Here is a 23512-nt window from a genome sequence, read left to right as displayed (position 1 = left end):
AAATAAGCAACTGACTATGTCACCTAGCTAGCGATGTATGCAGCCGGCTACGTGAAAAAGCACGAAGCTAGCGACGACCGCTGTTTATGGAAACTAACGCTATATTTACACTTAAAACATCACCATACCGTTCAACAAAATTGTAAAACACACAACTTCTGAATTTTTCAATTACGTTGATACTTACGTCCAAACGCCAGATAATGCCTGTGCTGTCGGTCACCTGTTGTCTCCCATGGAAAAGGTACGTCCCGTGTAGCTGTATCTGATTGGCCAGTGACATTTTTCCATCAACGCTATTGGTTAGAATCGTGTAGTATGCTGCGGCGTTTGCCTGAAAATTTAACGAACTTTAAACTATGATTTTGGATTTAGGAACAAGTTGTTCAAGTGGCAACAAACGGATTATGATTAAGAATAAAACAATCTTTGCATCCTGAAAAATCCAGGTCCTCCCTCGATGGGGATCGTTATTTTTTAAAACTAAAGCAGATACGCGGTCTCGGCCCACCGCCTAGAGGGGCAGGAACAAAAGGCCCGTTTCCACCGCCGGAACTTCGGGGTAATTTTACGGGGCCGTGGTCTTTGTCGCGTGTCTCCACCGCCGGAACTACCCCGAAAGAGAGAGTTCAGGAACCTTTACAGGGGCTAAAAAACGGACCTGCCTCGGGGTAGGGACTCTGAGCGGCCCCGAAAACTCCTGGGTGGGGCTTGGGGTTTACTTGGTGCTGACTGGATTTACTCACAGCGCGATGTGGTGTCAACAGAAAGCAAACAGCCGGGCGCTAGGCGTCCCTAGCAACACAGCCAACACTACCAAGCTAACGCTAAAGGCTGAATTATGCTTCCGCGTAGGAAGAGCGTACGGAGGTTGTGCGAAGCTTACGAGGGTTGTGCGCATAGATATCTATAATAAAGGCTAGATGTCTCGTGGCCGCTGCCGGCCAATGGAGTCGCACGTCCGCACATGGCGGCCATCTTGCCACAGTCAGCTCGCTCACCCATAATGTTGTGTGATAGTGGTGCATGTACTTTTAAATAACCATAACTTGCTCAATTTTCTACAGATTTTCAAACAGTGTGGTTATAAACGTCAGAGGTGTGGTTATAATACTGCACTTAATTAATAATTATGTTACACTTCTGGTCAAACACTCAGAATTGTAGCCACGTTAATAACGATTGTAAGAAACCAGACCGTTTGTAAATCCGTCAAGATTTCAGCGAGATAAGAGCATTTACGTTTGTGCAGATCACTCACCTTCCGTCTGTTACCATAGATTCTGCCAGAGAGCTTGCCTGTGGTAAGATGGCCGCCCGGTGATGACGTTACAGACTCCGCCGAAAGACATCTACCCTGCGTTCCAATACCCATACTACCATACTATTTAGTAGGGAAAAAAATAATTAGTATGTCCCAATACATACTAAACTACATACTTTTAAGGGCAGCTGCAGTACATACTAAAAGTAAAAAGTATAAGTATGCGATTTGGAACGCAGGGCTAGCCTTTATTATAGATATCTGATTGTGCGACCACCGCAGAGCCTTGCCGCGCGCCTCCCAAAAATTGTAACTACGCGGACCAATCACAAGAGCTGTGATTGGTCCGCCGAAGTACATCATTTCCGGCATTTCGTTGCAGCCGGCATCACATCCTGTTGTTGTGCCGGCTGGCAGCGCCGTTTTTAAAACAACTGTTGTCTCTCGACTCGTCGGCTGTGTTTGAAAACTTTGGAGAGTGCTGGATCTCGCGGAAGAACGCCTGGCCGAGGAGGTGCGCAAGTACCCGCACCTATACGACTCGTCCTCAAAGACGTACAGAAGAGCAGCGACGTTGGTGGGAGGAGAATTGCTCAGTGTGTTTCGCAGAGGTATGTTGGACACACACGCAAATGCGTGCTTCGCACAACCCCCGTACGCTCTTCTAACGCTGAAGCATAATTCAGCCTTAACGTGCTAGCTAACGTTAGCTAACGCTAACAACAGGCTTTTAGCTGGCATTTTTAGGGGCGCTAACGTTAGCTTTAGGGAACGTTAGCTAACGCTAACAACAGACTTTTAGCTGGCATTTTTAGGGGCGCTAACGTTAGCTTTAGCGGACTTTAGCTAACGCTAAAAACAAACTTTTTAGTCGGCATTTTTAGGGGCGCTAACGTTAGCTTTAGCGGACGTTAGCTAACGCTAACAACAGGCTTTTTTAACAACACACATTTTGATGCCCCGGTCATGGTCGCGCAACCGCCCGGTGACTTTACAGGAGCCTTCCTCCTCGGCCCTCTCAGTGGAGACACGGCAGGTGAGAGGGCCGAGCGAGAGGACGTTCCTGTAGCAGCTCCTGCCCCCCAGATACTACCAGGAACACTGCAGAAGCCCCAGCCGCAAGCCATCCACAACCCGAAAAAGCTCCAGCCCTGTCATGTCATATTTGGCTTTGACTTTGACTGAACATTTGCTCTCACTTTGCGGAAAAAAATTCGGGATATATGTCGTATATCGATATTCAGCCTAAATATATCGGGATATGACTTTTGGTCCACATCGCCCAGCCCTAGGATGGAGTTGATATGTCCAACTTTTACCATCCTGATCACATTCCCTCATGGTAACTGTTGTCTTGTAACTGTTCTGAACCTCAACTAAACCTTTAGGACCTCTTGTTTTTCACTGATTATTATTTTGATCATCTTCACACACTTTTTCACAGCTCACCTACTTCCCATGCAAAACTTTGTCTAAAATTTGCAGGCTCACAGATGACCACGCCAAATGAACATTTTGTATATTTCAGGTTCTGTCTCTACTTCCTAAGACTGAGCCATATGAACACAGTCGACTGTCACCGTGTTTTTGACTGAATACCGTGATATCCATATTGTGAGGATATTGTTAGGATGACTGGTTGGTGCTTTCATCAAAGTGTAAATTAGTGCTGAACAGTTATTAGTAATATGGATATGATGAGCGAGCAGGCTGAGGCCAATAACAGAGCAGCGAGGAGCGTCTAATAAGTTGAGAAAACTGCATCCCTTTACTGTAATGCAGCCTTTAAAAGCAGGAGAGGACAACACTGATGCCAGAAGATATTACCATATCCCAAATCCCACATCATATCTGATCTCATATCACACTATCCATATTATATCAATATATTGATGGGCCCACCTCTCCTGCCATCACCTGGGGCCTATTTCACGAAAGGTGGATTAAATAAGCCAGGATATAAGCCAAATCCAGGCTTGCTAAAGCCTGCCCCGCACAGCCTGGTTTATTCCGTTCCACTAAAGCCAAGTCAGGCTGAGAAGGAGCGACTTTAGCGAGTCTGGATTGTGAAAGCCAGGCTGGTGCGCGATCACGCCTCCCTTCAAAAGACCATGCCGGTCGATCGTAGATTCCTTGAACGTGACCAATCAAAGCGAAGCAGAGGGCTGCGTCATTCACTCTGGATGAGACTCAGCGCCTAATACAAGCATATGAGGAAGTAAAGGAGGTTATTAACCGTAAAGGCAATGAAATCTATATTCACTTATTTATATATTTATTTATTTATTAATTCATTTTATTTTTCATTTTATTTTCGTTGTAGCCTACCTATTTGCTATCTGCTTTAATCTGCTCTTGCCTTTTACTGAACATTGATTTTATATTTCCTTGCCTTTTTCCCCTATATCTTTGATTTATGTACGATGGAAAAATGCCACAGTTGTTTATCTTATACCTTCTTAATAAATAAAAAAAAAACTACAACATAATCTTTATGCATAAACTTTTATTTTTTTAAAAAAAATTTTAAATCACATTTAACTACTGTTTAAAACTCAAAAATCACAAATCAGAAATTACTTAGACATCTTACATTTACAGACCCTGAAGTTTTTTGTTTCTTTCGTTCCTTTCTCCACATTGTTATTTGTTGTTCACTGTAAATCATTGTAATTTCTTTTTTGTTATTTTTATACTTAAGTGTATTTACAGCAACGTCTCTACTGAAAAATGTGTGTTGCCTTTATAATTTATGTACTTGGCTTGACTTTGATCTAATAAAAGCGAAAAAAAAAAAAAAAAAAAACGTAAAGGCAATTAAAGCAAGGGAGACAGCGTGGCAAAGTGTTGGCGACAAACTTAATGCATAAGTCGCCCAAAAAAAAAAAAATATATTAGCCTATTTATATTATTATTATTTAGTCTATAAATATATAGGCTAAGCAGTTGTCAACCTACTAATCTCCAATGCTATAGGCCTATTATATGCGCTCTATCACTCTATCTATCTGCAGTGCCGTGCAATGTCCCGATTGCATGGCAATACCAATTAAATGTGTATTTCCATAATTATGAGAGACTGAGAGTGACAATGATTATATCACATGAGCCATTGTGAAACAACTATGATTTATGGTCACACACTATTAGAGTAATATAATTAAATTGATTATATCTTAATGCTTTTATTTTCATTTTATTTGAATGTAGCGTAATTTGAAATTAGTCCATATATACTAACAGGTGTTGAATTAACAAAGTCATTGGTTTACGATTGGAGTCATTGAGTAATCGTAATTTCACAAAGTTGAACAACAGGGCACTGGATTAATTTAAGCTTGACTTCTAGCCTGGTCCGGAGCAGGCTAAGGCTTAGGCTAAGTTTCCATGGTAATTAAGGTGGGATTACTTTCATGAAACCGAGTTCAGGCTCATTATAGCCAGGTTTACTGGCCAGGTTAATCTCGCAAGATAATCCACCTTTCATGAAACCCATTAATCCCTAATCCTGGCTAAATTAAGCCAGGATAGCTGCTAAATCCAGGCTTAAAGCCTAATCCACCTTTCGTGAAATAGGCCCCTGGTCAGTCTTTTGAAATGCTCATAACTTTGGCCATGATTGGTCAAGAGTCTGGGTGCTGGTGTCATGTGATGCAGAAGCTCTTGTTCTCCAGTTTGATTATGAGAAGATGGTAGACTGAAGGCATCTGAGGACTTTTCATTGAGCCATTCATTTGTTATTTATGGACGTACCTAAGGCTGTTCTCATGTCATCCGTATTTAGCACTGAATTTGAATTATTTTGGACCTTCGATCATTTCTTGCTGTCATTGTCTGTTTATTTGTGTTTTTAATATTTTGATGTCTTTTCTACGGAAGCGTAGAGCTGCCAGACCAAGAAAATAAAAACCGAGAGGCTCAGTATCACGTAATTACGTAAAAAGTTTATTGTTATAACAATATATTTTCACGTTATAACGTGAAATTATCACGTTATTTCATTATATGATGTTTTTTCACGTTATAACGTGAAAATATCACGTTATTTCATGATATGCTTTCACGTTATAACATGAAAGTATCACGTTATTTCGTGATACGACTTTTTCACGTTATAACGTGATAGGTATCACGTTATTTCGTGATACGAATTTTTGTTTACTGTCTGCTGGCCATCTGTAAATCATGGCTGCTTTACATGATGCCATTAGATCATATTTCATGCTTGGCTTGAGACATGGGGAGATTTTACAGTTATTGGGCTCCGTGGATGACATTCATATAAGCATGCGTGCCCTGAGAAGAATTTTGAAAACAATGGGATTACACCGGAGGAAAAACGAGTCGGACCCTCTTGAGGTAGCGTCATTCCTCATTGATCAGCTGGAGGGACACGGCTGGGTGCATGGATACAAGCTCCATCACCTCAACTGCATCCAAGCTGGATATGTTGTCACCCAAAGTACAGTGTTTCTCGACCCCCGCGGAGAAATCGCCTAGCAAGGCGATTTCTCCGCGGGGGTCGAGAAACTTTAACAAATGCCTCACTGTACTTTGGGTGACAACATATCCAGCTTGGATGCAGTTGAGGTGATGGAGCTTGTATCCATGCAGCCGGCCGTGTCCCTCCAGCTGATCAATGAGGAATGACGCTACCTCAAGAGGGTCCGACTCGTTTTTCCTCCGGTATAATAATGGCATCTACAGATGGCCAGCAGACAGTAAACAAAAACACGTTTCACGAAATAATGTGATACTTTCACGTTATAACGTGAAAATGTCCTATCTTGAAATAACGTGATACCTATCACGTTATAACGTGAAAAATTCGTATCACGAAATAACGTGATACCTATCACGTTATAACGTGAAAAAGTCGTATCACGAAATAACGTGATACTTTCATGTTATAACGTGAAAGCATATCATGAAATAACGTGATATTTTCACGTTATAACGTGAAAAAACATCATATAATGAAATAACGTGATAATTTCACGTTATAACGTGAAAATATATTGTTATAACAATAAACTTTTTACGTAATTACGTGATACTGAGCCTCTCGGTTTTTATTTTCTTGGTCTGGCAGCTCTACGCTTCCGTACTTTTCATTTCAGGTGTTATCTTTATCTTTTCATTTACTCTGATGGTTTTGTAAAGCACTTTGGAACTTTGTTCTAAAGGTGTAATATAAACATGAATTAGTATTATCAGTGTTATTATTAATATAATTGTTATAATGATTTGTCCTGCCTTTTTGAATATTTTGAACAATCTCTGACTGATAAATATCCAAAACACTGGAAATTATAGCTCCATATTTTATTCTTTATTCAGATTGAGGAGCTGCAGCTTGTCAGGGAGCAGCTGTGCTTCTCTGGCCTCGACTCTGAAGTCCAACCCCCATCTGACAGAGCTGCACCTGAGTGAGAACCAGCTGCAGGATTCAGGAGTAGAGCTGCTGTCTGCTGGACTGGAGAGTCCAAACTGCAGACTGAAGACTCTCAGGTCAGACTGCACTTTTTAATGATGTGTGAACATGTAATATTCTGTTAGCTGAACAGGAGTTTTACAGGCTTACATCTCAAATTGTTGTCAAACTGTATTTTCACACAATCCTTGTGTGTTGAAATGAAAAACTATGAACTTGAGTGATGATATTGTACATTATTTCAACATGCAGGGGTCCAAATGGCCTCCGTCTGTGGGAATCTGATATTTGTTGTGCTAATTAATGAACACAGTCGACTGTCACCATGTTTTTGACTGAATACCGTGATATCGATATTGTGAGGATATTGTTAGGATGACTGGTTGGTGCTTTGATGAAAGTGTAAATTAGTGCTAAACAGTCATTAGTAAAATGGATATGATGAGCGAGCAGGCTGAGGCCAATAACAGAGCAGCGAGGAGCGTCTAATAAGTTGAGAAAACTGCATCCCTTTACTGTAATGCAGCCTTTAAAAGCAGGAGAGGACAACACTGATGCCAGAAGATATTACCATATCCCAAATCCCACATGATATCTGATCTCATATCACACTATCCATATTATATCAATATATTGATGGGCCCACCACTACTGCCATCACCTGGTCAGTCTGTTGAAATGCTCATAACTTTGGCCCTGATTGGTCAAGAGACTGGGTGCTTGTGTCATGTGATGCAGAAGCTCTTGTTCTGCAGTTGTACTCTGAGAAGATGGTTGACTGAAGGCATCTGAGGACTTTTCACTGAGCCATTCATTTGTTATTTATGGACGGACCTATGGCTGTTTTCACGTCTACCGTATTTAGCACTGAATTTGAATTATTTTGGACCTTTGATCGTTTCTTGCTGTCATTGTCTGTTTATTTGTGTTTTTAATATTTTGAAGTCTTTTCATTTCAGGTGTTATCTTTATCTTTTCATTTACTCTGATGGTTTTGTAAAGCACTTTGGAACTTTGCTATAAAGGTGTAATATAAATATAAATTAGTACTATCAGTATTATTATTAATATAATTGTTATAATAATGGTTTGTCCTGCCTTTTTGAATATTTTGAACAATCTTTGACTGATAAATATCCAAAACACCAGAAATTTAGTGAATTAGTGAATTTTTTATTTCAGTAATTTTCAACATGCAGAAACCAAATACACATATAAATAGACAATATCTTATACACATATTTTTAAACAATAAATAGTATTTCATTTCCTTTTAGTACTGGAAAACCAAAACAAATATATGATATATACAAATAGACACTGACGGAAGAGGTATAGGCTGAAGCCTTAGGTTATTTTGCGTATCCTTCTTATATTACTAAGCTTTTGTCACCTCACTTAAATAAAAAAAATAACGTAAATGAAAGACACAAAAACAAAATATGTGTATACTATCCATTCAAAGGGTTCCAAGGCAGTTCATAAATACACTAGTGTTCTTAATTTGTTTTATATTTACTAATAATATTATTTTTAAATAGCATTTTAAATCTATTAAGTGCATTACATAATTTCATTTCCATTTCTAAATTATTCCATAAATTTACACCTTCTACTGTTATACATCTTTGTTTTACATTTGTTCTTGCCTTTGTTTTTTTGAACATACAAATCCCTCTCAGTTGATATTTATTCACTCTGATCTGGAACATCTTGTGATCTGGAAATTATAGCTCCATATTTTATTCTTTTTTCAGACTAAGTGGCTGCAGGTTGTCAGAGAGCAGCTGTGCTTCTCTGGCCTCGGCTCTGAAGTCCAACCCCCATCTGACAGAGCTGGACCTGAGTGAGAACCAGCTGCAGGATTCAGGAGTGGAGCTGCTGTCTGCTGGACTGGAGAGTCCAAACTGCAGACTGGAGACTCTCAGGTCAGACTGCACTTTTTAATGATGACATAAATATATGGATATTGTTTGAATCCTATAGTAGCACTAAATGTCTATAAGGCTGGTATTGCTGTGAAGTATATGTTGTGCTTTTTTAAAGTCGGGGCTGCTGGTTATTTTAGTTTTTGTGAGGATGTTTGGTCAGGTTCTGTATCATGGATGCACGTGTGCTTTGTGAAGTTTGACAAGTAACTATCAACCGTCTCATGTGGGGAGGGAGGGAGGGAGAGACAGAGAGAGAGAGAGAGACAGAGAGAGAGAGAGAGATTCCAAACCAGAGACAGAGGAGAGTACTACTGCCTATACCGCTGCACTAGACTCTGCTCAAACTCACAACATGCTGGATACTTTTCTCAGCACCTGGTATCAGCCTGACAGGGAAAACGTAAATTTGGCCACAAATCACTTAAATGCAATATTTATTCAATCAGCAAAAGAATCCAAATTAAAAATCTCACAAATTAGAAAATCCAGCATTAAACAAAAAGAGAAATGGTTTGATAAAGAATGTGCTGTATCTAGACAAAATCTGAGAAAATTGTCAAATAGAAAACACAGGAACCCAAGTGACCTAGTGGAAAGGATTGAATACCTTCAGGCCCTAAAAGAATACAAAAAACTCCTTCATATGAAAAAGAAACATTATATGGAAGGAGAACTCAACAACATCGAAAAAGCTCTAAAATTTAGAGCTTTTTCGATGTTGTTGAGTTCTCACCTCACTGTGATTGGTTTGTTCAGATCCGCACACAACAAGTGTCATTCATATCAATCTTGCGGGCCGCACTAACATTAATCTTTCATATTAAGACGGGGGCCGCAAATTATCGTCCCGGGGGCCGCAGTTGGCCCGCGGGCCGCGAGTCTGAGACCCCTGCTTTATCAGTAACCTCCTCTGCCCAGAGACAGACCCTCTGACACACATCAGAGAAACCTGCCACCTCAAACTCCAAGACCTCCGTCATCTCTCCAAAACACACTTGATGTCTGTAGACAAAGAAAACAAAACTGCTTACGTCAACAATTGGAAAAACGAAATGAAATCCATCAACAAATTGGAATGTTATCGCTCACTGAACAGAGAATATTCTCTAGCAAATTACCTGGTCAGTGTAAAAAACCCCAAACAGAGACACACATTAACAATGTACAGACTCAGTAACCATCAATTAGAGATTGAAAAATGTCGATACAAGAAAGAATGGAAGCCCAGAGAACTGAGAATATGTAAGCAATGTTCATCATAGTCCATGGGCCAGACCAGATATCGGTACCACTCAAAGGGACGAAGGCTAGTTATATTTTTTAAATAGATACATGTCTGTAGATTATATTTTTGTATGATAGCCTTTCTAGGTGAGTAGCTAAATCTTGGTTATCAGCTCATGAAGTGAACTACCCCCTAAGGAAAATTGCATATTAAACGCAGGTGCATTACCTAGTTTACACTCATGGTTAGGTATTTTCTCAGTGTTCAATAATAGTGTGTTTGGTATCATTTTAAAGGGGACTCTCTAAGCTCTCATTTAAACCCAATTGTGAAGGTTTGTGACAAACATGGACGTCACTGCAGCTCCTCAAACCAACAAAAGTATACATTTTTTCACAATTTACGCCTAAACCTTGTTCTTTCTTTCTGCACTGTGCCATCTAGGAACACCAGAGACACAAAATACAAGTACTACAATACTCAGCTGTCTGTAAGCTTTCAGAAAATGTACAACATACCCATATTATTTTATTGTGAGAATTCAATATTTAGGCTAAGGCGGCAGTGGCCATCTTAGGAACCTGGCGAAAAGCTTGAATAAAGATGGAACTGGGACATTCCAGAATTTGAGGACATTTTCTGTCCCACCCATGAAAATTTCAATAATCCTTGCACAAAATACTACAACATGCACTTGTTTTGTAAATTATACTTTTCCTGAGACAAAATGTAAATATAGTTATAGAAAAGTGGTTTCAAAAGATTATTCTAAATACCAAATAGGTCTCTATCACCCCCTATATGGCATTTTTCTCTTGTCCCACCTTCATGGTGACCAGGTTACATATGAAATATAATGGTTAAAAAAAGTTTTAAATCTACTTTTTTTGGCAAGATTTTGTTGATATGTGTCTCTTGAAATTGTTAAAACAATTTAGTGAATTATAAACTTATTTTAAACAATAATAATTATCAGGGCCGCCCCTGGCCAAATTGGGGCCCCAAGCGGCATTTTATTTGGAGTACTGTATGAGTCAGCTAAAAAAATAACTTCAGACTAGAATAAATAAATAAATATGAGTCTCAAATAGTCATCAATTAAAAAAATTATTTTAACAAAAGATATTTTCCTAAAAAAAAAAAAAAAAAAAAAGTAACTTCAACCTGGCAAATATCTGAAAACAGGTCAGTGAACTAAACAAGCATGTGTGTTACAAATTAAATAAATTCAATTCAAATAGCCTTAAATTGATCTTCTTTATTGATGAATAGATTGATATATAAAGGTTATAAACTTAAGATAATATACGACCACCAACTGGTCAATTTACCACTCCTTTGTCACAGAGGTGAATGCATATGCAGGCAAATGACAGAGACTTACAGTTGTCTCTCTTCTATCTCATTATGAGGAGCAGCTGAGGTGTTTATGCAGCGCCACAAAGTTTTACATTTATTTCCACAACATACCCACCTTCAAGTGACGCACGAACTTCCTCTTGTTTTGATTTTTTTTCCTCTTGTAGCTCCAGATTCAAAATGCCTGTTTGAAGCCATCTCTCTCCTCACCTGCAGCAGTGTCAGTGCATCTGACCGCTGATTGGTCAGATGCAGATTGCTGTCAATCATTGCAGCAACGTGTGTGGTGGGGTGTCAGATTATAGGTCTCTTTTTCCTCTCCTCCTGGCTTGGGCTGACTTGGTTCCCTAGTCTCACGGGCATTGCCAAAATGAGGCCCCCCATGGATCGTGAGACCCTATGCAGCTGCGTGTTCTGCATGTAGGGAGGGGCGGCCCTGATAATTATGCACTTAAATTGTGTCCCACAACATGCGCGCAACCCTGTTACTGAAACCTATTTAGCCTGCAGAAGAAGAACAAATACAGTGAGTCAGATGACTCTGCAGAAATGACATCATCAAGGCATTTGCTAACGCCATGGGTAGACCAAAGGTAAGTCCTCTCTTTTATTTTTCATATTTTTCCAATCTTTTCAGCCTTGATTAAGTGTGTCACTCTAGCCAATGCAACCCTGTTACTCATATTCTCAGAAAAAAACAAATACATTTTAAAGTTTTCCTTTTTTATTTATATAAGTAAGTTTGTCCTCAACCAGCTAGCATAGCAGCTAGCATAGCTAGCATCTATTCCTGGCAAAAGCTTGAACATTAGCACTGATTTGCAACACTGTTACTTGCAACCCTGTTACTGAAATTTCAGTAACAGGGTTGCATATCCCTCAGTTCACTCAGAATGGACAGTCTGTTATATATTACCATATTTTCCAGAATAATTTGCCATTTTTTCCTCAAGCATGGTAAAAGGGCATTTCATCGAAAAACAAGACACTTTTACAAAATTGTTTGGGAGTTTTGGGATATCTGTGAGATTATGGGCAAAATAAATGAACATTGTCTTCTGGTGAAGTTCCCCTTTAAGTTTGCAACAACTACCTGGATGGGATTATTAACTCAAAATTCATGTGTTCAAATTATGTTCAGGTAATTTTCAATAAGTTAATAGGCATGCATTTTTTTACATTGATTTCTACAGAGTTCTTGCACACCACTGAGCGCTGCTGAAAAGTAGAGGTGCTACCGTGCCAGGCGTGATGCTGATGAACAGAGGAGACAGCAGTACTTCAAAAAAGAGAGAGAGAAGTGGAGGAAAGGTATAGAAACAGAGAAGAAGAAAAGGCAAAAAGATCTCAGTGAGAGAGAGCAGCGTGCCCAGCAAAAAAGCTGGAGAGAAGCGCATAAGAGGAGTAAGGCCAGGAAAAAGGCACTTGAAGAATTAAACACCCCCCCCAGCCAGCCCTGATTCTCCAGTCAGACCAGAATCTTCAGTCAACTCTCATCCTGGGACTTCAAGGTCAGGACAGAAGTTTAGGTTATTTAGGAATGCAAGTTAGTGTAAACACAGATCACAAGGATATATTAGTGAAAAGAAAGGTGGTATCACTTTAGTATAAGACTACCCTTGTAATGAGTTATAAATGGTTTATAAATTAGGGTGTTAATTAGGTTGTAAATAGTTTATAAATCATCAACAAACAGTTATAAACAAGTTGTAACAGTTTTCATACATGCTCACTATTTGGCGAGACCAAATTACTGCTGCACTGTAAATGGTGATGTGTTTGGTGGTGTTAGTACCTAATTCATTAGTAAATTATGATGTGTTTTACACTTTACAATAAGGCTCCCTTTTGCCAGTTAAATGTTGCCAGTTAACTCATTAGTAAATGGTCATCGCTACCAGGACATTCCGGAGGACGCCGTTAGAACACCGGGGTCTCCGTGGATAGTTCTTCCCAGTGACAAGTCCAGGAGGAAACGTAAACAAGCAAAGGAAACAACAGTTATCAGGACCTTTTGAGCTTGGGATTGCGCTGCGGGATGCCAATTTCACCGGACTTTCATCGCTGCCAGGACATTCCGGAGGACGCCGAGGCTGCAGGGCCGGTGCGTTGACACGGCTGAAAGGACAGCCCTTTGGGCTGCCGCCTCCCAGCTTTTTCCAGCGCCAGGTCCATGGCGAACACGGGATGACGAACTGTGCTTGCACATCCAACAAGTGTTTCCGTGACTGTTGCATTTTTTCTGATATCAGAGACATGGCTGCAGCCATCTATTACTGGACTTGGCTATTCAACTAGCAGAATGCACAATGCTTTCTATTCTCCCCTGCACCGAAAGGACTGAGCCCTAATTTCGTTGCATTATTATACGTATATGATTGTGCAATGACAATAAAAATCTATCTATCTATCTATTTACAGTCAGGCTCAGAACAGTGAGTACAATAGATAGAGGTTGGTGTTGCCATATGGCAGGTGGTCCCTTGAGTCTGGATGCTGACACAGTGCAGAAGGAGGTAGGGGCAGATGCTTCACCCACATAGTAAACCCCAGTGTGCAAAGTGGCCTGTTGGTGTGATGCACCAAAGTGGACAGCTTGAACTTCAGTGCTGTACTTGCAGCTGTAGTTCTCTGAGAAGTCAATATAGACTGCACATTCGTTTGCTGGGAGGTTCAGCTTCAAGGCCCATGAGAAAGCATGTTGCTGCTCCTGTTTTGTCCACCTCCTCTTTGAGAATCCAAAAACCTTCTCTGCCATTCTCTGCAGCCTGTACTTCTTTAGGATTTTGCTGGTAACTATTCCAGCAATTACCTGTCTGTCCTGCTCTCTTTTTGAATTTGTATATTTGGTGCACACTTCTCAGCTACTGTTGTATGGAGCAACAGGGTATTCCTTAAGGATGTGTTTACTTTGGATCATGGAGTTGGATGGGCCTTTTTCATTTGTTGGAGCCACTTTTTGTAGTTTTCTGCCCACTGTTCAGCTTTCCTCAGCTGATCCTGGAGTTTCTCCAACTTTCTGGTTAACTTTGTTCTTACAGCTCTCCTTCTTCTTCTCCCAAGATAACGTTGCCTAAAAGAAATATTAACATAAATATATTGTCACTTAGCCCTGGTACCACTTAACAGTAAGTCTACCTCTATAAAGATTTATAAATGGCTTATAAATTAGGTTATTAATTAGGTTATAAATACCTTACAATTCATCAATAAACAATTATAACTCCAGGATCAGTTGAGGATGAAGTAACCCAAGCACTCACCTGTCGATGAGATTATTGCTCTCTCGGAGCTAATTATCTATCTGTCTTCTGCAGATAACTAATGTTTCACCCTTGTCTCTGTGTGAGTGTGTGTGAATGGTTGATGTGTGTTTTACCTTAGTTCCTTTACATTATGCATATATAACTTTTGTTGTTTGTTTTCTGTGTCTACAACATCTATTGCACGTCTGTCCGTCCTGGGGAGGGATCCCTCCTCTGTTGCTCCCCTGAGGTTTCTTCCTGTTTTTCTCCATGTTAAAGGGGTTTTTTAGGGAGTTGTTCCTCATCCGATGTGAGGGTCTAAGGACAGAGGATGTTGTATTTTCCTGTAAAGCCCTTTGAGACAAATTTGTAATTTGTGATTCTGGACTATATAAATAAATAAAATTGAATTGAATTAAATTAAATTGAAAGCTGAACAGTGGGCATAAAAATTACAAAAAGTGGCTCCAACGAATGAAAAATCCAACCCCACGATCCGAAGTAAACAAGTTAAGTGTGCAAGAACTCTGTAGAAATCAATGTAAAAAATGCATGCCTATTAACTTCTTGAAAATTATCTGAACATAATTTGAACACATGAATTTTGAGTTAATAATCCCATCCAGGTAGTTGTTGCAAACTTAAAGGGGAACTTCACCAGAAGACAATGTTCATTTATTTTGCCCATAATCTCACAGATATCCCAAAACTCCCAAACAATTTTGTAAAAGTGTCTTGTTTTTCGATGAAATGCCCTTTTACCATGCTTGAGGAAAAATGGCAAATTATTCTGGAAAATATGGTAATATATAACAGACTGTCCATTCTGAGTGAACTGAGGGATATGCAACCCTGTTACTGAAATTTCAGTAACAGGGTTGCAAGTAACAGTGTTGCAAATCAGTGCTAATGTTCAAGCTTTTGCCAGGAATAGATGCTAGCTATGCTAGCTGCTATGCTAGCTGGTTGAGGACAAACTTACTTATATAAATAAAAAAGGAAAACTTTAAAATGTATTTGTTTTTTTCTGAGAATATGAGTAACAGGGTTGCATTGGCTAGAGTGACACACTTAATCAAGGCTGAAAAGATTGGAAAAATATGAAAAATAAAAGAGAGGACTTACCTTTGGTCTACCCATGGCGTTAGCAAATGCCTTGATGATGTCATTTCTGCAGAGTCATCTGACTCACTGTATTTGTTCTTCTTCTGCAGGCTAAATAGGTTTCGGTAACAGGGTTGCGCGCATGTTGTGGGACACAATTTAAGTGCATAATTATTATTGTTTAAAATAAGTTTATAATTCACTAAATTGTTTTAACAATTTCAAGAGACACATATCAACAAAATCTTGCCAAAAAAAAGTAGATTTAAAACTTTTTTTAACCATTATATTTCATATGTAACCTGGTCACCATGAAGGTGGGACAAGAGAAAAATGCCATATAGGGGGTGATAGAGACCTATTTGGTATTTAGAATAATCTTTTGAAACCACTTTTCTATAACTATATTTACATTTTGTCTCAGGAAAAGTATAATTTACAAAACAAGTGCATGTTGTAGTATTTTGTGCAAGGATTATTGAAATTTTCATGGGTGGGACAGAAAATGTCCTCAAATTCTGGAATGTCCCAGTTCCATCTTTATTCAAGCTTTTCGCCAGGTTCCTAAGATGGCCACTGCCGCCTTAGCCTAAATATTGAATTCTCACAATAAAATAATATGGGTATGTTGTACATTTTCTGAAAGCTTACAGACAGCTGAGTATTGTAGTACTTGTATTTTGTGTCTCTGGTGTTCCTAGATGGCACAGTGCAGAAAGAAAGAACAAGGTTTAGGCGTAAATTGTGAAAAAATGTATACTTTTGTTGGTTTGAGGAGCTGCAGTGACGTCCATGTTTGTCACAAACCTTCACAATTGGGTTTAAATGAGAGCTTAGAGAGTCCCCTTTAAAATGATACCAAACACACTATTATTGAACACTGAGAAAATACCTAACCATGAGTGTAAACTAGGTAATGCACCTGCGTTTAATATGCAATTTTCCTTAGGGGGTAGTTCACTTCATGAGCTGATAACCAAGATTTAGCTACTCACCTAGAAAGGCTATCATACAAAAATATAATCTACAGACATGTATCTATTTAAAAAATATAACTAGCCTTCGTCCCTTTGAGTGGTACCGAATAGTGAAATATTGGTCTCTGGCCCATGGACTATCAGGGGAAATAGAAACAGAGGCCCACTTTCTCCTCTCCTGCCAACTGTACCAAACTTTGAGAGAGACGTTCATACAGCAGGTTACAGCAGCAGACCCATCATATCAGGGGAAAACATGGGATGAACTGTTAAAACTCTGTCTGGGAGAAAATCCACAATTCACACAGCTCGCTGCACAATATGTAAGACTCTGCCATGAAACTAGAGAACGTGAATGTTAATTAGAATTCCTTGACTATATGATGTTTCCATAATAACAAAATATAGTCACATTTCATATATATCAACATGTATAAATCATCATTAGTAATATTAGTAATATTGTTGATTTGATTTTTTTTTTTTTTTTTTTTTTTTAATATCATCTGTAGCCTATATGTTCATTTCCTTTTCAATATGTTTTGTTTACAATGTAAAGAATTTGTGAATTTTGAACCTATGGAATATATTTGTTTTGCTTTTGTTTATTTTATTGATTGATGCTTTGGCAACTGTGTTTTATTTTTCAAACATGCATGCCAATAAAGCGAATTTGAGAGAGAGAGAGAGAGAGAGAGAGAGAGAGAGAGAGAGAGAGAGAGAGAGAGAGAGAGAGAGAGAGAGAGAGAGAGAGAGAGAGAGAGAGAGAGAGAGAGAGAGAGAGAGAGAGAGAGAGAGAGAGAGAGAGAGAGAGAGAGAGAGAGAGAGAGAGAGAGAACCTTATTCTTAATTTAGATTGGAGTGTTTTTGTGTGTTTGAAACTCAGTTTCTGTCAGGAGCAGAGGTTGCGCCAGACTTTTTTGTTGTCTGTCATTTTGACTGACAGGGTCATAAAAATCCTGTCATAATCTATTTTTACCAGTCACTTTAATTTTTTAAATGATAAGGACATATTCAATAGCATTTCTTTTTCATTCATTTTTAATTAATATTCAGTCCAAAGTTAGCTGAACAGAATATAAAAACCGTATCCATTTAAAGAAACTTCTGACACTCAACTGCCGTGACATTTTGTATGCGGCAAATTTCATAACATATATACATTATTTGAAATATTAACTATCTTGTAACTATCTATTGCCATTCCAAGCCCATCGCCATTTATTCTTATTAACCCTGCAATTAAACTAAATCCGCCTTGATTTATTTTGCTTTCTATGGTTGTAGAATTGTCAGAATTGTGCAATGACTGAGTGTTTTTGCACACCATCGGAAAGCTCCGGTTCTCTGCTCTCAGAAACTGACGGATTTTTCTTTGATCGCACCATTGGTTCAGGAGTTACGGTATGAGAAGCTCTTATTACAAACAAGTGACACACCGGGGACTCTTCTGTGACTGGACGGTCAAAGTGTCAGTAGTCCTACGGAGTTACCGTAATGGCACTGTATATAGGCGCAAAGCTCCGTTTCTCCAGTTCCCGACATTTTTTTTTTTTTTTCTAGGAGGTCTAGGAGATATCGATATGTAAAGTACGCATGCTGAATCCTGTCGGCGCCGACATCATCGGTGTAAGAGACGTCTTTGCTGTCTTCCCCGGGCTTCATGAACCTGCGGTCCATCCTGTGGGTTGCAGTGCGTCACATAGACATACCGGCATATGTCTATGTGCGTCACTGAAGGCTAACGAGGCTCACTTTCGACGCCACATGGAGCGCCTGATTGTCAACACCCAAGTCCCGCCCCAGCCCTACTTCTGATTGGCTAGTAAGCCTATTGTTAGTGTGGCTGAGAACGAAAGCTGTGCTTCTATTGGATCCAGAGAAATGTCTGTTAGATAAAGCTGGCCGAACCCTCTTTTTTTCCGCACTCACACCGGTACGCCGGAGATCTGGCACGGCGCCGGACTGCTATCAGCCCTGTTATTGCCACCAAGTGGTCAGGGGTGTGAATTGCAATCTGTCAAAATGACAGATGGCCTTCAGATTTTTCCGTCACCGTTTAAAAAAACCCGTCAATGACGGAAAATATTCGGTTAACGCGACCTCTGGTCAGGAGCCACATGAGTTCTGCCAAAAAGAGCTGGTGAGCCGTTGTTCCAGATCTCTGCTGTGATGTGAGGAAGAAAATCAAACACATCAGGGCTCATCCACTCCATTTGTCCAAAGGCCAGAGTTTTTTTAGGCAGACACTGTGGGGACCAGACTTTCAAATAACAACATATTCATTTATTTAGGAATAATTAGCCTATTATTGTTTAGTATTTTCGTTTTCTTACAAAAATGAATAGCTGTATCAGTGTGAGCAGGCTGCTAGAAAACATGGCAAATCCATAATAATAACTAGACAGTGAAGTAGAAAAAGCTCTCAGAGCTCAAGGAGCCAGTTCACTGAGGAGTGACGCTTCAAATCTGGAATTATGGAAACAGAAAGACTGACAGGAAGTTTGACCGGTGTTGACTCTGTTCTGCAGCGCCCTGATTGGAGGAAAATGTTGAGCCCATGCTTGCATGAAGATACAGCACAAGACTCTTTCCATTCCTAAAAGACAGGAAGTGGGTTGAGTTAGGGGTGGGACTTGTACACGCCAATCATAAACGTTTAGAAAAAAACACTAACCGTGTACACGTTGTGTTTTTTTCATTATGTGACTTTAAGTTCACTCACGAGCGCGATGGCATCCACCAAAAGTAGAAGCTCTGTTTAGCAGCTGTTCAAAGAAACAGAAGTGGAAACACTGTCAAGTGTGTCGCGCTGAATGAAGCGGCTTTCACACAGCGCGCACACGGTGCAGACCTCGGCCGGTGCAGCCACCCATGTGCGCGCTGTGCCCAAGTTGAAAATTTTAACTTAACTAACCTTAACCCTAACCCAGTGCAGAGCACGGCCCAAACCGTGTGCTATGTGAAAGCCTCTTTAGTTTTTAAGGGTAGCAGCTCAGGCTCGATGGTAATTCAGCTGCAGTGGAAACACCTGAGCAGCCTGAGGACAGAGAACGGCGTCAGAGCGAGTGGAGGACGACAACAGCAGCTAGCATGAAGGATTTCATATCCAGAAAATGTGACAAGCCACGAAGTGAAGCAATTAACAACTTAATTGGGGTTGCGGTTGCAACTGTGTTATTTGATTGGTGACAGCACCCTCTAGTGGTTGAATAGCAGTCAAAATCCACCAACTCTGAAGACACGTGTACACGCAATTATACGGTGCGTGTACACGTTTAGAATTTTTTGTCCACGTTCCCACCCCTAGTCTGAGCTCCAGCTGTCAGGCTGCTGCTCTTCAGAGACAAGCAGCCAATCAGACGCAGCTCTGTGAGCGAGGCCTGACACACATCTGCACTCTTCTGGTCTTAGAGTTTATTTTTTATTCTTCATTCAGACTGAAGTACTGCAGCTTGACAAGGAGCTGCTGTGCTTCTCTGGCCTCGGCTCTGAAGTCCAACCCCCATCTGACAGAGCTGGACCTGAGTGAGAACCAGCTGCAGGATTCAGGAGTGGAGCTGCTGTCTGCTCTGGTGGAGAGTCCAAACTGCAGCCTGAAGACTCTCAGGTCAGTAGAGGGGTGGAGTCAGTCCTCTGAGGTCAGTAGAGGGGTGGAGTCAGTCCTCTCAGTCAGTAGAGGGGTGGAGTCAGTCCTCTGAGGTCAGTAGAGGGGTGGAGCCAGTCCTCTGAGGTCAGTAGAGGGGTGGAGTCAGTCCTAGAGGGGTGGAGTCAGTGCAGGCAGCATTTCCTGGGAAATGTCCAAAGTGCTCAGTGGCCTCAGGACTGGACAGACAGACAGAGAGAGATCAGCCAATCAGAGCAGCCACAGTGTGTTGGGATCATGTGCTCGAGTTGACCTGCAGGTGATGATGATGATGATGATGATGATGATGATGATGATGAAGAGGATGATGGTTTTGTGTTCATCCCTACAGGCTGGAACATGTAAAAGACTGGATTCCAGCTGGCAGCCTGAGAGGATGTGAGTACTGAGACAGTATGAGCAAGCACACACACACACACACACACACAGTACAAATCCAAACAAGGCTTTAGAGAAAATGTGAGCGAGCTGAAACTATATGTGTGTGTGTGTTTCCAAAAGCAGCTAAAATCAGCTGACAGGAGAGAAACCTGGGCGCCCTGGGAGCTCACGTGCTGCAGAGCTCCAGCTTGTCCAGGCTGAGTCGTGGGTTTGAATCCCACCTCAGGCCCTTTGCTGCAGGGCGGCCTGTCTCTCTCCCCGGCCTCTCCTGTCTCTCTCTGCTGAGTCCAATCAAAGCTACAATGACAAAAAACAACTTTAAAATTACAGAGAAAAATGAGTTTTCCTCTGTCGATTTACCTCATACATAAGCCTGGTATTTTTTTTTCCTTTATTAGTGAAAGAAAGGTGAACAAGTCGAGTGCAGAGAGTGACAACATTAGAAAACATATTAGAAAAGGAGAAGACAGGACTGTACAGATGTGGAGAGAAAGAAAGAACCAGAAAAAAACTTCAAATCAATTGTAGTTTACTTTTAGTGTGTGTGTGTGTGTGTGTGTGTGTGTGTGTGTGTGTGTGTGTGTGTGTATGGGGGGTGCGGTGTATGATGAGGGTACCCAGAAAGCAAAAATGCATTGAATCAACATTGAGATATGGTCATGGCTTAAGATTGAATCAACGTTGATGTCAGACGTTGAAAATAACATTGAAAGCGCTTGTTATGATCAACATTGAAATAATGTTGAATTTTCAATCAGTCTCAACATTGATTCAATATTTATTCAACTATATTATGTTCAACATTGAAATAATGTAGAATTGTCAATCAATCCGAACATTGAATCAATATTGATTCATCTATAAATACATTGAAATTACATTGATTCTACATTGCAACAATGTTATTATTAAAGGACCATTACATCACTTTTCAACCTTCATCTGTAGGTTTTAAATTCGCCTCATTCAAGCCCAAAATAATCACTTTACTCTTCATTCATCTTCTAAACCACTTATCCTCACGACGGTGCTGGAGCCTATCCCAGCGCTCATAGGGCGAAGGCAAGGAAACACCCTGGACAGGTCACCAGTCCATCACAGGGCAGACAGACAGACACTGACATTCACACACACAGTCATACCTAGGGGCAATTTAGCTTCTCCAATTCACCTAACCTGCATGTCTTTGGACGGTGGGAGGAATCCCACGCAGACAACATGCAAACTCCACACAGAAAGGACCTTGGGTGGGAATCGAACCCAGGACCTTCTCACTGTGAGGCGACAGTGCTAACCACTGCACCACCGTGCCGCCCCACTTTACTCTTTTGGGTCTCCTGCAGTCTCAGGAGAGAGCAGGTCTCGCGAGCTTCCCACGGCACGCCTACCCCTGCGGGGGTGGGGGGCGGGGGCACAGATGCACAGCATACCATACATTGAAACCATGTCTATTTAATGTTGACATTTCAACATTGAAAAACCAGCATCTATACAATGCTGATTCAACAACATTTTTTCAAATGTTGAAATGGTAGCTGTAATTAAACATTGAATCAACATAGATTTATCAACCTCAACCAAAACTAACCAATTTGACCAAAATTCAATGTTGAATCACTGTATTTTGCTATCTGGGTAGGTGGTAGGCAAGGACAGAGAGGGGTAGAGAAAAAGAGAGGGAGATATAAGAGGAAAAAACCTGAAGGAGACAAAGGAGAAAAAAAAGTGTCATTTGTTTAATTGTTGATATGTATTTGTTTTTCTCTGGTATTTTGGGTGGATATGAAATCTGCCTTACAAACTCAACAAAAAATTAGCATTAAACAAAAGACTAAACAAGCAAATCCTCTTTAAAAATGAATTCAAACCAAACTCAAACTGAAAACACAAAGTGTAAAATGACATTAAAAATAAAAACTAATGAAAAATGCAAAACTATAATAACCTTATGAGAGCCAAGAGAGTGTGAGTGAATGATGCTTTCTGAGGTGTGTTGTGTGTCTTCTCCCCATCAGATGCCTGTGATCTCACACTGGATCCAAACACAGTGAGCAGAGAGCTCCGTCTGTCTGAGGACAACAGGAAGGTGACGACGGTGAGAAAGGAGCAGCCATATCCTGATCACCCAGACAGATTTGACCTGTGGTCTCAGGTTCTGTGTAGAGAAGCTCTGACTGGGCGATGTTACTGGGAGGTCCAGTGGAGAGGAAGGGTTTCTATAGCAGTGACTTACAGAGGAATCACAAGAAGTGTTGATGACTCTGAGCTTGGATACAATAATCAGTCCTGGAGTCTGGAGTGCCGTGATAATGATCACAGCTACACTGCCAGTCACAACCGTGAGTCCACCAGCATCTCTGTCCGTCCCCGTGGATCTGACAGAGTAGCAGTGTATCTGGACTGCTCTGCTGGGACTCTGTCCTTCTACAGAGTCTCTTCTGACGGACTGACACTCCTGCACACCTTCAGCTCCACCTTCACTGAGCCGCTCCACCCTGCATTTGGTTTGTGGTTATCTGGTTCTTCTGTTGTGGTTTAGCTGCCAGTTTCTCAGAAACAAACTCTGACCTGAAAGTGTTTAGAACATGTTTGTCTGATTTGTGGTTTATGGTTGATACTGGAGAGCTGTGACTGGAGCCCCTCTCCTTTTGTGCCCCTCCCCTCACCTGTTGATCTCCAAGTCACATTAAGATGTTTAACGGTCTGTACCTGATGTTTTATCACCAACAGATTTGTATTTCATTTTGGACAGTGCACATTAATAAACACATGACTGTAAATGTGTCAGAGGCTTTTCTCACCTGCAGCCCCTGGCCAGGTGTTACACAGGTTTCCTAAAACTGAAGACGCTGGGTGGGTGTGTACGGACATTATTTAGGCTCCAGGACTTCATAAAGCCAGGAGACAATAAGGTGCATTAATGCAGGAATGCAGCAAAGCTAATGG

General features: G+C 40.6%; 1 protein-coding gene across 1 annotated transcript in view; it reads left to right on the top strand.

The window, feature by feature from the left end:
- LOC115369653 (NLR family CARD domain-containing protein 3-like) overlaps positions 1-23280 on the top strand; it is a 40457-nt gene extending 17177 nt beyond the window's left edge. Inside the window, exons 6-7 of the mRNA XM_030066318.1 lie at positions 6605-6767; positions 22599-23280. Of these exons, the coding sequence (XP_029922178.1) occupies positions 6605-6767; positions 22599-23105 (670 nt within the window). The 3' untranslated portion in view covers positions 23106-23280. The remainder of the gene's footprint in view (positions 1-6604; positions 6768-22598) is intronic.
- The last annotated feature ends 232 nt before the right edge of the window (positions 23281-23512 follow it).

Source organism: Myripristis murdjan, chromosome 2 (assembly GCF_902150065.1).
Source record: "Myripristis murdjan chromosome 2, fMyrMur1.1, whole genome shotgun sequence".
Lineage (NCBI taxonomy): Eukaryota > Metazoa > Chordata > Actinopteri > Holocentriformes > Holocentridae > Myripristis > Myripristis murdjan.
This window is presented reverse-complemented; position numbering and strand designations above follow the sequence as displayed.